At 41.4% G+C, this 16,664-nt stretch overlaps 1 protein-coding gene across 1 annotated transcript; it reads left to right on the top strand.

Annotated features, from left to right (window-relative positions):
- The first annotated feature begins 13,066 nt into the window (after positions 1 to 13,066).
- On the top strand, positions 13,067 to 15,880 carry GJD4 (gap junction protein delta 4). The gene is made up of 2 exons (XM_004387873.2): positions 13,067 to 13,130; positions 14,711 to 15,880. The coding sequence occupies exons 1-2, from the start codon at positions 13,067 to 13,069 to the stop codon at positions 15,859 to 15,861; spliced, it is 1,215 nt and encodes a 404-aa protein (XP_004387930.1). The 3' UTR covers positions 15,862 to 15,880.
- Positions 15,881 to 16,664: the final 784 nt, after the last annotated feature.

Below are 16,664 nucleotides of genomic sequence, written 5' to 3' on the forward strand. Positions count from 1 at the left end.
CAAAGCTTCAAAATGCATGAAACTAGTTGTTCAGGAAATAACATCTATGCTGCTGTTTTAAATTAAAAAGGAAATTATTCACAGATGTTTGTGAGGTCATTGTTATGGACTGAATTGTGTCCCCCCACAATATGTGTTGTAAATCTTAACCCCTATACCTGTGGTTATAATCCCATTAGGGAATGGATTTTCTTTGTTACTTTAATGAGACAGTATTAGTGTAGGGTGTGTCTTGAGTCAACCTCTTTTGAGATATGAAAGAGAGTAAACAAGCAAGCGAACAAGCAGAGATGGGGGAAGATAGATGCCATGCCACATGAAGATCACCAAGGGGCCAAGGAATAGAAGCTGAAGAGAGAAGAACCTTTTCCCAGAGCCGACAGAAGGAGAAAGACTTCCTCTAGAGCAAGCAACCTGATTTTGGACTTCTAGCCTCCTAAACTGTGAGAAAATAAATTTCTGTTTGTTAAAGCCACCCACTTGTGGTATTTCTGTTATAGCAGCACTAGATAACTAAGACAATTATCTTTATCAATGCAAACATATTGAGTAAACATACTATCCTAGGGCATTATCCTGGGTGATGGGAAAACAATTCAACAGATTCCGCTTTGACCTCAAGAAGCTCACAGTAAGGTTGAAATACAGAACACACACACAGATTAAAAGATGTCTCCTGCGTTTTTCCTTTGAATTTTTGAATCCAACAAAACATCTAAGCTCTTGCTGGCTGTGTTCCATCTTGAAGCCTTAATGCTTGACCTTACAAGCATTGTAGTAGCTGCTTAGTCATCCCAGTTAAGCCCAAGTGGTTACATGGCCCCCAGGTTCAACTGGAACCCAAAGGGATGGGTACCTGGGGGAGGGTTATTGTTAACTTTACACAAGACCAGAATCTCCTTTGGGAGATTCGGGCTCGTGATGAGCTGCTACAGGCAGCTTTCTATCCATTCTCAGTAAGTAGGGTACCATCACTGGGCTTACACTATGAGAATACTTCTAAAAATAGGAAAAAAGATTAGTGTTCAAGGTGATTCATACTCATTATGGTTAATTAAATGGGTAAAGCCTACAAAGCCCCACTTAGGATGAGATGGGAGCCACTCCTTGGGAAAATCCTTCTAAAGCATCTACTCTACACACATCTATTTAATCTGTTTAAATTTGGTCATATTTCCCAAGGAAACTGCCCAAGGGTAGTGTTGGGATCAGAAGGAATTAGTACTAAAAAGCCTTTCCATAACCCAGATTCAGCTAACAGGAAGGGTTCTTCGCTGTCTTGTAATAAATGATTGAATATATTTGTACCACCTCTTTCCAAGAAGGATTAAAGCAGTTTACCAAAAAACCTTCTATATATCTTAGCTGGTTCCAGGAAGGAAAAGCAGCTGACCAAAAGACAGGTCTCCTCTAGTCTTGCCTGATAATAAGTACTGCTCTATGAAGCTTTCCCTAGATTTCCCAGTTGCTCCCATCTGTGTCAAGTGGAAAGAATATGGACTTTGGAGTCAAATAACGTGGAACAGAATTCCAGCTTTGCACAATCTGTGTGGTCTCAGGCAGTCATGAAACCTCATGGAGCCTTGTTTTCTTCATCTATAACCTATCTCAGAGGCCACAGGTATGTATACCTGTTGCCGTTGAGTCAATTCTGACTTATAGCAACTATACGTATATACCTATATAAATATATACATGTATCTCCACCACTTGTCTGTCAGTTTATTGTACTGCACTCGTGTTACTATGATGCTGGAAACTATCCCAAATACCAACAAAGTCACCCATGGTGGACAGGTTTCAGTAGAGCTTCCAGATTAAGACAGACTAGGAAGAAAACAAAAAACCAAACCCATTGCTATCGAGTAGATTCCAACTTATAGCGACCCTGTAGGACAGAGTAGAACTGCCACATAAGGTTTCCAAAGCTATAAATCTTTACAGGAGCAGACTACCACATTTTTCCCCCACGACTAGGAAGAAAGGCCTGGTGATTTATTTTTGAAGGTTAGACAATGAAAACCCTACAGATCCCAATAGAATATTCTCTGATATAGTGCTAGAAGATGAGCCCTCTAGGCTGAAAGCATCTCAAAATACACAGTGACCACACCAATGAACTCAAACATACCAACCATTGTGAAGATGGCACAGACAGGGCAGCATTTCTTTCTGTTGTCCATGGGGTCACCATGAATTGGAGCCGACTCAATGGCAACTACCAACAACAACTCTGTATATTAATTCTCTCCTTAAGGTTCTCTTTATATCTTTATTATAGGCTTTATCATTCATTATTGTTACATGACTGTGTCTTAGATTTTTTGGGGTCTTTAAGAGTTTTGGGATCTGGAAAGATGGCTACTGTTATTACTGTTAGTGTTGTACTTCTCTGCTTCCCCTCCTTGAGGTAAAGGACTGTGTCTTATTCATCTTATGTCCTTAGTGCCTGGCACAGTGTCTGGTCAATATACAGGTAGTGCCTGACTTACAACGGGGTTCCATTCCAATCACTCCATCGTAAGTCAGTTCTGAGCAAACTGAATAGCTTTTTTTTTTTTAGTTTTCATTATTACATTATTATTACCTTTTATTCTCAGTATCTTTATAAATCTGATCTCTTTTTTTTTTTTTGCTCCAAGCTGGCCTTTATTTTTTATTTGGCTTACTTACTTTATTTATTTATTTTTTACTGTGCTTCAGGTGAAAGTTTACAGCTCAAGTTAATTTCTTATACAAAAGTTTATACACATATTATTTTGTGACATTAGTTGCAATCCCCACTATGTGACAGCACACTCCCCATTTCCACCCAGGTTTCTTGCGTCCATTCAACCAGTTCCTGTCCCTTCCTGCCTTCTCATCCTACCACCAGACAGGAGCTGCCCATTTGGCCTGGTGTGTCTGATTGAACTAAGAAGCACACTCCTTACTTGTATTATTTTTTGTTTTATAGTGCTGTCTAATCTTTGCCTGAAGGGTGGGCTTTGGGAATGGTTTCAGTCCTGGGTTAACAGAGCATCCAGGGGCCATATTTTTGGGGATTCCTCTAGTCTCTGTCAGACCATTAAGTCTGGTCTTTTTACGTGAATTTGAGTTCTGCTCCACACTTTCCTCCTGCTCTGTCTGGGACTCTCTGTTGTGTTCCCTGTCAGGGTGGTCATTGGTGGTGGCTGGACACCATCTAGTTCTTCTGGTCTCAGGCTGGTGGAGTCTCTGGTTTATGTGGTCCTCAGTGGTTAAGAGCTACGGTGAGCTACGGCTGCGAACCAACAGGATGGCAGTTCGAATCCACCAGCCACTTCTTGGAAACCTTATGGGGCAGTTCTACTCTGTCCTATAGCGTTGCTATAAATCAGAATCAACTCGACGGTAATGGGTTTTTTTTTGGTTAGTCTCGGGGGTTAATATTTTCCTTGTGTCTTTGGTTTTCTTCATTCTCCTTTGCTCCAAGTGGGATGGGACCAATTGATGCATCTTAGATGGCCGCTCACAAACTTTGAAGACCCCAGACACCACTCACCAAAGAGGGAGGCAGAACATTTTCTTAATAAACTTTGTTATGCCAGTTGACCTAGATATTCCCTGAAACTATGGTCCCCAGGCCCCAGCTCCAGCTACTCTGTCCCTCAAAGTGTTTGGATGTATCCAGCAAACTTCTCGGCTTTTGTTTTGATCTAGTTGTGCCGACTTCCCCTGTATTATGTGTTGTCCTTCCCTTCACTGAAGTTGATCCTTGTCTACTATCTAGTTATAAATCCAATCTTTATTTGTCTTTGAACATTTGCAAGTGAACATCTGAGAATGGTACATAAGCAAATTATGTGCTGCAACATTGTATGTAGTACATATTACTAATGATAAGATGTTAAAAAAAAAACAACAAACCAGCGGGTGATAAGTATGGTTCATCGTAACTCGGATACATTGTAAGTCAGGGACTACTGAAGTATTGTTGAATGAAAGCCTTATCCTTACCCGGAAGCACTCAACACGTTCTTCATTACTTTCTTTAGGGAAGGAAAAACAAAAGCCAACAAGAAATCCTTTTAAGTTTTTCTCCCAGTTCCCTCACAGAATTGGCTCTCTTTTAAGCTGAGGTCATGCAGACTCTGTGGGGTACATAGTGAAGAGCTTTGAGGTCAGGCCTTGCTCCTCTACTTACTAGCTGGGTGATCTTGAATCATCAAACAAGGAAATGTATGCAAACTGGCCAGGCCAGCTCCTGCCTCATGGGAGGGACACAGTGCATTTTTGTCCTTGTCCTCTCCCTATACTCGTACGTAGATCACACTCTTAGATATAAAAGGGATCTTTTCAACATTTGATGCCACCTGGTTCAGCTTTGCTCTATCAACCAGTTATGCAACACCAGTTGTCAGTCAAGTTGACTCTGACTCATGGCGACCCCATGTGTGTCAGAATAGAACTATGGTCCATGGAGTTTTCAATGGCTGATTTTTCAGAAGTAGATCACCAATCCTTTCTTCCAAGGTGCTTCTGGGAGGACTGGAACCTCCAACCTTTGGGTTAGCAGCCTAGTGTGTTAGCCATTTGCACCACCCAGTTACTATAGCTGAAACTCTCATCTATTTTTCTCATGCTTGGTTTCTCTGCTGTGTTGTTGGTCTTTGCTTTTGTAGATCTTGGTAATTGTATTGCTGGTTTCTGCGACAACACAGACTGTACCGACTGCACTGTGGCAAGTAAAATTGAATGTTCTCTACCTTCCTTTCATTTTTGTTTCTTAGGAGAAGAATTGAATTAAAAAGACCACCTGAGGAGACTCTCTGTTTCTCAAACTACTGGCATAGGATGGGATGTTAGCTCAGAGATGAATTAACCGTCGCCTTCACTTCAAGACACCACTGTCTGGGTCTTCTGAATATATCCTTCATTGCATAACCAACAGGCTCATCACCTGTCCCCAGTCAAAGTGGTTGTGAATATTTGGGTGTCTAGTGTTTAACAGTTGTGGGTTTTAAAATAGATTGAATTCCTCATTCCTCCTTCTAGTATTTCATGGCAGAGAATATACAAAGAGAAACACAAAGAAGAGGGGCATGAACTGGTTTGTCCCTTTTAACAAGAACCATTTACATGACATTTAAATCACATAACAATGACAGCTGGCCAGTGTCTTTGGCTTTCTCTGTCTCTGCTCTCTCTCAATGTGAATAAGAGGAATATATGAGGAATAACCAAACCTGAATTTGGCCTTTGGACTATATTGCTTGGCAAAATTGGAGAGTGTTTATGACACCTCATAATCCCTTTTCCCTAGCCAGGGCTCTTGCCTTTCTATAAAAGCCTGCTTTCAGGAATGGTGTTTCAAAAGTCATACTGTGGAGAAAATGACTGACTGCTTCTTTTGGGAGGTCTTCCCTAAAACACCCGTGAGTTGGATGCTCTTTTATATGTTCCCATAAAGCAACACCCTGTACTTTCCCAATCCTGACATCAACTGCAGTCTATTGTAACTGCCAGTTTATTGCATTTAAATATTATCTTTCAGCTAAAGGCAAGAACTCATCAGCTTTTCTTGATTTTATTCACAAGACTTGGCACAGTTCTTAGTAGGCTGTCAATACATGTGGAATAAAGTATCCTCAAAACTCCATGAAGTAGACATCACCTTCTCCATTTTGAAATAAGAAAAGAAGCTCAGATAAGTGAATATTTGCTCAGGGTCAAAAACTGGTTGGACCCAGAACTGATCCCAGTTCTCTTACTTTGAAGTCTGTGCTGTTTCCCTCCTTATGACTTTGACTACCAACAACTGCTGGGATGAATAATTAATTATTAACTAATTTAACTCTATCTGGATAAGAAAAAGCAAAGCAAAACAAAATAAGAAATCATCAGTGAAAGGAATAGGCGTATTCATGGCAAATGAGGTGATCCCTACTAGACATCTATAGTGTTTGTAATGAGAAAACAGTTTTGGTATCTGGAAACATTTTCACTAATTCCCTGCTCTGCAGTGTTGCTTTACTGATTCAACCTATGGTCTTGATATTAAATGATCTTAAAGAGAGGTTGCATAAGATAGTTTGGTTCATATGCATGCCCCGTAAAGAGTTTTTGGGTATTTTAGTAACCCTACGGATCAGCGGTCCCTAATCAGTGCAAGTGAAATGGAAGAGTAGGATTAACCAGGAAGGGCTGTGGTTCATGGTATCCACATGGCTCACTCCTTCACCTCCTGCAGATCTTTACTCAAATGCACTCCTCTCGGGGAAGCCTTCCCTGGCCGCCCCATTCCTTCCCTTGAGTTCTTCTGCTCCCTTCTCTGTTTTTTTCTTCTCCTTGGAACTTGTCCCCATCTAATGAATAATACATTTTGCTACAGATATTCACCTTGCTTTATTATCTGTCCTACCTACTAGAATGTAAGCTCAATGGGGGCAGGAATTTTCATCTGTTTCATTCTCTGCTTTCTCCTCAGTGCTTAGAATAGTGCCAGAGGCATAGTAGGTCCTCAGTAAATATTTATTGAATGAACTGTGTTCATCACACCAATTATTAATAATACTTTGAAAGGCATTAATAAGCCAAAGAGTATTGACAAGTAACAGTGACAAGTAAGAGCATGATTCCTTCTTGGAGGGTAAGAAAATCTGTTGGACTTAATTTTCATTGATAATCACAGGTAGAAATCTGACCTCTTGCCCAGGACCTGTGAACAAAAAGTAACCTAATGGTGGAGACTTTTGCTTTCTTCACACACACACACACACACAGACAACCAATTCGCAGTGACTACTGGGCCACCTGTACACCCCTACTGCATATACCACCTGTACTCTGCTCAACTGCTCAGTTTCTGAAGCGTGTCTTAGAAAGTGTTCCATGAAAACACTTAACCCGTTGCCGTTGAGTCAATTCCGACTCATAGTGACCTTATAGGGCAGAGAAGAACTGCCCCATATGGTTTCCAGAAAGTGACTGGTGGATTTGAACTGCTGACTTTTTGATTAGCAGCTGGATTCTTAGCCACTTCACCACCAGGGCTCCTGAAAACACTTAAAGGTGTTTAAAATTTATTATTTTAATTGTACTATCCAGATAATTGTATTTCTTTAATATTCTGGATCATTAAAATTTTTTATTTACATTTGTTAGGTTCTCTGGCCTGGATAGAGACACTGAATATTATTTAAGGTCTGTATCTGAGTCTGGACTCATCTTTAATTTCATCTGTAGAATTAGGAAGATGGACTGAATAGATTTTTAAGGTAACTTCCATTTCCAAATTTGCATGAGTCAGCAAGTCTGTGAAAGATAGAATTTGGGGAGTCTATGCATTCCTCAAGTTCCCTGGGTGGTGCAGTTTGTGCTTGTTTGATAACCTAAAAGTTGGCGGTTAGAACCCACCCAGAAGCTCCGTGGAAGAAAGGCCTTATGATCTGCTTCGTAAAGGTGACAGCCAAGAAAATTCTGCTCTACTCTGTAACACATGGGGTCTCCATGAGTCAGAATTGACTCAACAGCAACTAACAACAACAACAAGGTGTTCCTCACTGGGACCCGTCTGTGTTGTACTAAGGCCCAGAAGTGCCTTGTGATAATGTGGTTTAGTGGATTAATAAACCACCTCAAGTAAGTTGTTTATTGACTTGCATCCATTGTCTGACATGTTTGCATCTGAAGGACAAGTTGCATAGTTAATCACTTCCCTTCAGGAGCTCAGCAAGGTCTTCTTAGCAAGCATGCTGTCCTGTCACTTGAGGAGGATGCATTATTTTGTTATGATCGAGAAGATGGATTTGTGTCTCTTCAGTGACTTTCCAAAGATTATAGCTTAGGTTAACTTAGCTGAAGTGAGAACTGTGTCTGGATATTCTTTTCCGTTCTGGCGAGAGAAGCCACGCCTCTCTGCTTAAAAAACCAAACCTACAAAGGCAAATTCCAGGGGGCGCCATAGTGAATGCCATCTTGGTAGGAAGAAGACATTTACTTGTGTTCTTGCAAGCTGTGAATTCCAGCAACTGGTGCTGGGAATACTGTGATTGACTGAATTGTGTCCCCCCAAAACATATGTTGAAGTCCTAATGCCTGTACCTGTGAATGTGACCCTGTTTGGGAATAGGATTTTCCTTTTGTTATGTTAATGAGGTCATACCAGAGTAGGATGGGTCCTAAACCTAATTCTTTCTGAGTAGTCTCTTATAAGAAGGGAAAACAGACATGGAGAGACACACAGCAGGAAGACAGAAACCCTGTGAAGATACATCTACAGGTTGCCAAGAAACACCCAGCGCTATCGACAAGGAAGGACCTTTCCCGAGAGCCTGTGCCCTGATTTGGACTTCTAGCCTCCAAAACTGTGAGACAATAAATTATGTTCTTTAAAGCCGCCCACTTGTAGTATTTTTTGTTCTGCCAGCACTAGACAACTAAGACAAATACAGTCCAAGAATGCTAGTTTTGGGATCCTAGGAGCAGTAAAAAGCTCAGCCTGAAGAAAAGTTCTTCCTTGTACCAGTTCTCCACGGTCTCCTGTTGCCTGGTTTAGTTTTTAGCTGCAAGTCTAGTTTGGGAGAGTATGTGTTTGTGTGTGTGTGTGTGTGTGTGTGTGTGTGTGTGTGTGTGTGTGTGTGTGTGTGTGGTGGTCTGCACAGAGCAGGTTTTCCCTAGATTACCTACATCTATGATAAAATATACTGTCAGGAGAGTAATCAGCTAGAATCTATTTTGTTAATAGATTTACATATGCAAATGAATGCAACCGTAGACGTGATTAGTCTGTTGTGTTCGTGCAGCTGCTGAACATTTGCTTTCTATCCACACTCCTGAAAAAGTTGTTTAAATTCTGAGAACAAGTAAAACATTCATTTCTCAAATCAGATAATTAAGCTATTCCTTGAACACACACACAGAGCCCAAAACAAAACAAATGCCATCATTTCTAAGTCTTCCAGAAGCTGAACTATATTTTCCTAGGAGCCATTTGTCACACTCAAGAGAAATGATCTATTCCACCAGGTTTCTGCAGATGTAGCTCATATACCCTGGAAAAAAGCCACTCCAAGATCCTCACCTTATTCTTGGAAGGTAATAAGAATGGTATTAACGGTTATTGTGTGTGCATCATTGGCTGGGCACTATGATAAAGACAAGGTATTTTCTTATTTATTCCTCACAATCGTTAGAGAGGTTAGGTTATGTCATTTTACAACAAGGTAACTAATGTACAGAGAGGTCACACAGGTAGGAGCTAGAATTTTAACCCAGGTTGTTGAACTCCAGAGCATGTGTTCTTAACCTTGATGTTAGGCTGCCTCCCCAAATTATGTCCACATAGACCAGATGTTTCCTAACTTTTCTTTTTAGATAACTCCTTTATTCACAGGGACTCTTGTCCAAAGCATAAAAAATAGCCTAGATAGAAGAAGAGGTGATCTGAGTGAGGTAAAAGGAGTGGGAGTGGGTAGAGCCTGGAGGCTTGATCCTCCTCCCTCCATGTTTCACTACTCTCAGGTACCCAGGGCTCCTAGGAACACATCTGGAGAATTACTGTTCTCTGTGAACCCTTCTTTGACATCAGCTTCTCTTCTCTCTATCAGATCACTATTATTAAGTGTTGTTGTTGTTACTTGCCATTGAGTCGGCTCTGACTCATGACGACCCCATGTACGACAAAATGAAACATTGCCTGGTCCTGCACCGTCTTTGTGATCATTGGCATGTTAGTGCATTGCAGCAGCCTTCCAACCTAGGGGGCTCATCTTACAGCACTATATCAGACAATAGTTTGTTGTGATTCTAAGGGTTTTCTTTGGCTAATTTTCAGATCACCAGGCCTTTCTTCCTAGTCTGTCTTAGTCTGGAAGCTCTGCTGAAACCTGGTTACCCTGCCACTATTTGAAATACTGGTGGCATGGCTTCCAGCATCACAGCAACCTGCAAGCCACCACAGTTATCATTTATTGAGAGCCTCTCATGGGTCAAGTGACTCGCTTGTACTTCATTTAAATTACCCTAGTTCTCAAATAACTGAGTAAATATTGCTGCCCACAATTTATCGATGGTGAAACTGAGGCCTTAATAATTTGCCAGTGTCACTAAGTTGCCAGTGACACTAAGCTTGAGAGAGGTATAACCAAGGTTAAACAGCGTATGGCTCTATAGTTCTCTTTCTAGTTTGCTAACTTCTTTCATTTTGCAAATGAATCCCAGGTTGGCGTCTTGTACGGTTCAGCCACATCCATCCCCTGACCTTCACTGGGGTTCTTTTACATTGGTATGAGCACAGTACTCCCTTAAATCTTCTCTACACTCCATAAACAAAGTCTTTCCCAAATGGTAACCTTTCCATCAAAAATGGGAAATTTTATAGAGGCATAGCCAAGGGTTTGATGTTCCAGCCACCCCCTCATACTCCTCCTCTCTTATTCCCATCCAGCTTTCTGCAACTATTGGAGTTAGGTATTCCAGTTAAAGCAAAAATGTCTCCTAGTAGAGGAGAGAGGAAAAGAGGAGAAAGAGAAAAAAAGACAAAGATGGGGACAAGGGTGGACTTAGAGGCAAAAGAGCACAGTGACAAGAATGGGGAGGAAGACAGGGACGGCACCACTGGCTGTTTAGAAGACAGCTGTCAGAAGCGAAAGGAAAAATAATGGGTTGAAACCCAGACAAGCAGACCCTAAGGTGCACCATTTGTGTAGTTCTATACGTTCTTAAGTCATTTTCAAGTGGAGGCTCTCATTTAAAGAAATTCACATGGCATAAAATTAATCATTTTAAAGTGAGCAGTGGCATTTTGTACATTCACAATGCTGTGCTATTATCATCTCTATCTAGTTCCAAAACGTTTCCATCGTTCCAAAATAAAACCCAGTTACCCTTAAGCAGTCACTCCCCTCTGTCCACCAGTCTCTGGCGACCACCCGTCTGTATTCTGTCTCTATGGATTTACCTATTCTGGATATTTCACATAAATGTAATTGTATAATATGTGGTCTTTTGTGTTTGCGTCTTTCACTTAACATGATGTTTTTGAGGTTCATCCAGGTTGCAGCACGTAACAGGAGTTCATTCCTTACATGGCTGAATGATCTCACTTTGCCTAGCACGTCCACTCTGAGCAGGGTGAAGGGTACATTCTTTTTTCTACTTCACTGAAGAGAAGACTGAGGCATGAAAAGCTCCAGTTACGTGGTTCTAATTTACTTCGCATTTGGGATACGCTATTTACATCACACAGCAAAATACAGTCATTGCTTTCCTGATATTTCCATTTTTAAGCCAATGTCATCAACAGCTTATTAGGAAACAAAAAGACTTTCTTTTTCACTTGAACCATATAACTATTTCAATATTTTTACTTAAGTTCAATTTTGCTAAATTCATTGCTCATGTCAAAGCATTTGACTAAAATATAGCAAAACTACTGTTCCTTTCAAGGGGGTCAAAATGTTTTTCGTGGATGGGACCGTGTCGTATGAGTACAGATGAAAGTGGCTTTGTTGTACTCCTCTTCTGGGACTCTTTCGAAGGATATTACTAAAGTCAAGAATAGATCAGAAATGAAGAGAAGATCGGAATAGAAAGAATAGCTTTAATGGAAAATTGAAATCATTCCTTTTCAAGTTCACAATTTTCATCCTGATGACAGATCTCCAGCCTTGCAGGACGGAATCTTCCCAGATACAAAGTAACAGCCACGCTAGGATTTTGATGCAACGGTGATTGATGTCAGCAGGTCCATACAATATAGATATTTTACTACAAATTTAAAGGACACTTATTAAGCAGATTCATTGGGAGCAGCCCTGGGCTAGAAGAGGTTGAGAGAAACAAAAGGAAGATGGAATCTGAAGGGTTTATAGGCCAGCTAGGGAGTGAAATGCCACTGATGGGAGTCACTGCAGACTTCCTCTGTGCTAGGTGCTGCCAATCTTTTATTTCACTGATGCCTCATACAAATCCTGAGTTGAGTGGTATGATTCTCCCTGTTGTAAGATGACTATATTTGGAGAGATTTAATGACTTGTTCAGTGACTAAATCCCTGACCTGGGGTTTGAACTCCAGGGGCTTGCTGCCTCCAGGTGAAGAGCTATTTTTGCTCACGTGCACAGTAGGCAACTAGAGGATAACCGTGTTGTAGTCTAAAGCCGGAACAAGAGTCCAGGGTACAGACTTTTGCTGCATCCATGTTAAAGAAATTCAGGGTAAGGGCAAGATCCTTGTGGGTTAGGGTTATGGTGGGCATACTTCAGAGAGAAGACAAAACGAACATTTTAGGACTTCGTCAACAAGTGAAGACGAGGGTGGAAATATTTTCAAGAATGGAATATCTATTTTTTTAATTGTTGTAAAATACATATAACACACATTTTCAAATTCAACATTTTTCCTGTATATAATTCAGTGACACCAATCACATCAATCGTGTTGTGCAACCATCACCAATATCCACTGCCAAATTTTCCATCCCCATAAACAGAAACTCAGTGCTTCCCAGACAATGACTGCCCTTTTCCTCCTCCCTCCAGCCCGTGGTAGCCACTATTAAACTCTGATCTCTATACATGTGGCTATTCTTGGTATTTCACGTAAGTCAGATCATACAATACTTGTCCATTTGTGATTGACTTAATTCACTTAGCGTAATATTTTAAAGGAGGAAACACCTTTTCAATAGAGAAGTTTGCTAGGCTAGTGAACAGAAGTTTTCTTTCCTGAGTTAAAAGTAGTTGCTTCTATTATATCCTGAAACGTCTGACTCTTCTGGTGGAGACATCTGAGCAGTGCCACGGGCTTGGAATGCCCCAAGAGGGTAAGAATAGCCCACTATGCGAGATGCCTCCTGCTGTCATTTTCTGGTCAAGGCAGTTGTCAGGAATGCCTTGCCTCAGAGGCAAACAGCTCAGGGCCCTCTAAACTCCAGGACAGCAAAACTGGCCTCCTCCTCCTGTGCTCAACCCTTCCGTTTCATATCTCTGAGCCTCACAGTTAAGTCTTTTTGTAGCTAAAATAGATTTATTCCTGTAAGGATTTCCCATCTTCTTGGGAAACACGGCGTCTCCAGCAGCTTGGAGTTTGTGACATTCTCGAAGCATGGAACGTTTGGACTTGCTGGGGTTCCTAATCATCACATTAAATTACAATGTGACAATTGTGGGTGAGTAATGGGAAAAAAACTCCAAATCTCCTGTTCTGCTTTTGCTTTCTTTGCCATTTTAGAATCAAGTCCTTCTTAAAGGGTCAAGTTATTTCCTAATTTCAGTTTGGCTGGCCCACCTCCAAGAGAAGGCCTATGTGTTGCTGGAGGAGAGGGAGCTGTGGACTCCAGCTTTCTCCTTCATCAGTGAAGGAAGTCATGAGAGAAATGGTGGTGTGAGTATTATTTCTCTCAGGGAGCCTCTTCTCCCTGTCATTTGGGGGCCGTGTCTGAAGACTAAAACAGATGAGGAGGGGGGATTTTTGTGTAACTATTCTCTGGTTCACAATACCCAGAAAAGATACAATACAGTAAAAGTTAATGAGAAATTAATACCTAGGTTATGCCTTTTTCTTGTTCATCTTTTTAGATTTTATTTTTAAAGCTTAATTCATACAGATTAGTATTTTCTCTCATGCACATTAAACCAAATTTCAACTTAAGCTTAGTTTTTTTTTTTTTGGAACAAAAAAAATACTAAAGTTGTCTGTGTTTGTTTCAGACAAGTCAAATTTCAGAGAGGTGTGACTGTCTTAGAAAAAAGGACTGAGAAAAGCCTTAAGATATCCTGAGAAGTGGCGGGTTGATACTTTACTTTCTCATTATTTTGTAGAGTTTAAACAAAATGTACTTATTCTTAAAAGTTTGAGTCAGTACTTTCATCATGTGATGATATCGTTCTTTGAGTTTAACTGACTTCATTTATAATACAGCCTTGTTTTCTGATATCAGTGATATTTTCTCTATTTTGTCACAAAATACAATATTTACAATTTTTTTGTGAAGTCTTTAACATGTTCCTTAACAGTTGGCCTGTGGCATGATAATAAGGCTTTGAAGTTGTTTTGGTTTCTAGCCTGGTCTCATTTATTCATGATGAATTGAAGAACAACAAACCTCATTAATTCATATTAACTGGAATAGGGGAAAAAGACTTCTGCATTATTGAAACATCTGAAAAATGGAATGTTCCTAAAGATATTCAGTGTCAAGGACGATGGAGCAACATGACATGAAAACCTTGTAATTAAACAGAGATCTTGTGGACCATTATCATAAATAATGAAGACTTACTGAAATGAGTAACATGTATTTGCTATATACAGTTACAGGAATATACTAACATTCTTTAAAAAGTTTATTCTCCTAAGAAGAGTAAGATTTGATTTATACTGTCAATTTGTTTACCAAAACATTCTTTCTAGATAGTCCAGTCCAGAGAACATTACCAAAAGACCAAATTAGCAGAGTCAGATGAAAACATTTTTAATATATAAGGCTTGCTGTAATCTGCTAACTACAAAGCACTTTACAAATAGGTTCAGTACAGTGTCTGACACATTAAAAGTGCTCCATAAATGTTTGTCAAATGAACTGACTAGCTTATACTGTTCCTGTAATTAAATTCATCCTTCATTAGGGCTTATTGATTTCTCTGTTCACCTTTCTCAGCCTGAGTAAATACTTAAAAACTGTCATTGGGGTGAAATATATTCATATGGCTGTGACGCTGTCATTCATTCCAGCTTTCTCTTGTCTAGGAAAGATCTGGCTTATCTTCATGACACTGTTGAGGATGATGGTGATCATTTTGGCAGGGTACCCCATCTACCAAGATGAGCAGGAAAGGTTTGTTTGCAATACTCTGCAGCCGGGATGTTCCAACGTTTGCTATGATATCTTCTCCCCTGTGTCCCACTTCCGGTTCTGGCTGATTCAGAGCTTGTCGGTCTTCCTCCCTTACGCTGTCTTCAGCGTCTATGTGCTCCACAAAGGTGCCATGCACGCTGCGGTTGGACGCTGCCGCTCAGATGGCCGCCAAGGGAGCCATGACCCGTCGGACCTGACCACCGCGGAGAGGCACCGCCCACGGCCCTCCAGGGAGGGGCACAGCCTGGACATCCCAGACTACTCGTCTGGCTATATCGCCCACCTCTTTCTTCGCACCCTGATCGAGGCAGCTTTTGGGGCCCTGCACTATCTTCTCTTTGGCTTCATGGTTCCAAAGAGGTTCTCTTGCTCCCATTCTCCTTGCACCAGCGTGGTGGATTGTTACATCTCTCGGCCCACGGAAAAGTCCATTATGATGCTTTTCATCTGGGGAGTCAGCGCCCTCTCCTTCCTCCTCAGCGTCGCTGACCTGATGTGCAGCGTGCGCAGAAGAATGCAGAGGGGGCCAGCGCCCCAGGGGGTGGCCAGGACTTCCTCCAGCTGGAGAGAGAGCCGAGACCTGACGTCTCCCCCTGGCCACGCTGGGGAACGCGTGGCCTCTCAGAGCCTGGAGAGAAGGCCGAGTCACATCAGTGAGGATGGCGGGTGGGAGGAAGAGGAGATGCCAACTCACCCAGGCGTGTGGGCCAGAGAGCAGTGCACCAGGACCAACGTCAACAGCCCCAATGAGAAGTCCGATGTGTCGGGAAGGATGGAGCTTCCAGATGAGTATGAGAGTGAGGTGATGTCCTCAGCCAGTGAGAAGATGGCCGGGACTCATCCAGAGCTCCGGGGTAGGCTCCACAGAGAGGCCACCCAGGACCCAAGGAGTGAGGGCCACACCGACTGGGGACAGCTTCTCTCAGCCCCCCGGAGCCGGCTTGCGGGGCACTATTCATCTACTGACCTACCACCCCCTGACCAGCTGGCAAAGTCCGGCAGTGCTACGCACCTGAGAACCAAAAGGTCTGAATGGGTGTGAGGAGGAAACGCCCAGCAGTGAGCTCAGAGTAGGGGCTAGACTCATCTCCCCAGCACAGCAGCTACCGTCCTGTTCAAATGGAAATACGCACTGGGACACCTGTGAAATCTTACAACTCAACGAAGTTCCCAGAGAGGATTAACAAGCAAAAAAGCAAGCAGCCACAGGGACAAATGGACTTAATGGGAAACCCTAACATATTCTCCATACAGATTTAATTTAGATAATGCTTTCTGTTGAAAAAAATTATTTGACTTTCAGATGCTGACAAGAAGCTGCAATGATGAACTGAAGAGTGTCAGGTTACTGATGATCTTTAGACTGCTCTATACGCTACTCTGATTGGTTCTATTATATTGTTTCTATTATATTGTTCGGTACCATAGTATGTGCTCAATGTAAAGCATTTTCTCTTGCATTAATAGAACTCATGAATTTTGTAATGTTTTCTGGTGAATTATGCTGAGTTTTTTTGCTTATTTGTTTGTTTTTGCATGTTTTTCTTCTTGGATGAAAGAGGCAAAGGTTATGCATGTCATCAATAGAGAGACGTCGGTTAGCGTTTAATTTCGCCAAGCTTCTTTAATAAAATTCATACCGATTGCATTGTAATATCATGCTTCATACTTCCTTTTTTTTTTTTTTCGAGAAATATGGCTAAAAAACAATTGGTTAGGGAGGTGTATTTGCTTCCCAGGGCTATCGTAACAAAACACAGTAAAACCTGTGAAAGTCAGAACCTGTGTAAGGCGGAAACCTGTCAGAGAAGGAAAATGCAAATATTTTCCACTAAAATGAGTGAT

The sequence above is a fragment of the Trichechus manatus genome, unplaced genomic scaffold (assembly GCF_000243295.1).
Source record: "Trichechus manatus latirostris isolate Lorelei unplaced genomic scaffold, TriManLat1.0 scaffold00195, whole genome shotgun sequence".
NCBI lineage: Eukaryota > Metazoa > Chordata > Mammalia > Sirenia > Trichechidae > Trichechus > Trichechus manatus.

Coding starts and splice junctions, on each gene's coding strand:
- GJD4 (XM_004387873.2), top strand. CDS start 13,067: ATGGAACGTTTGGACTTGCTGGGGTTCCTAATCATCACATTAAATTAC. Junction 13,131..14,710: donor TTACAATGTGACAATTGTGG/GTGAGTAATGGG, acceptor TCTCTTGTCTAG/GAAAGATCTGGCTTATCTTC.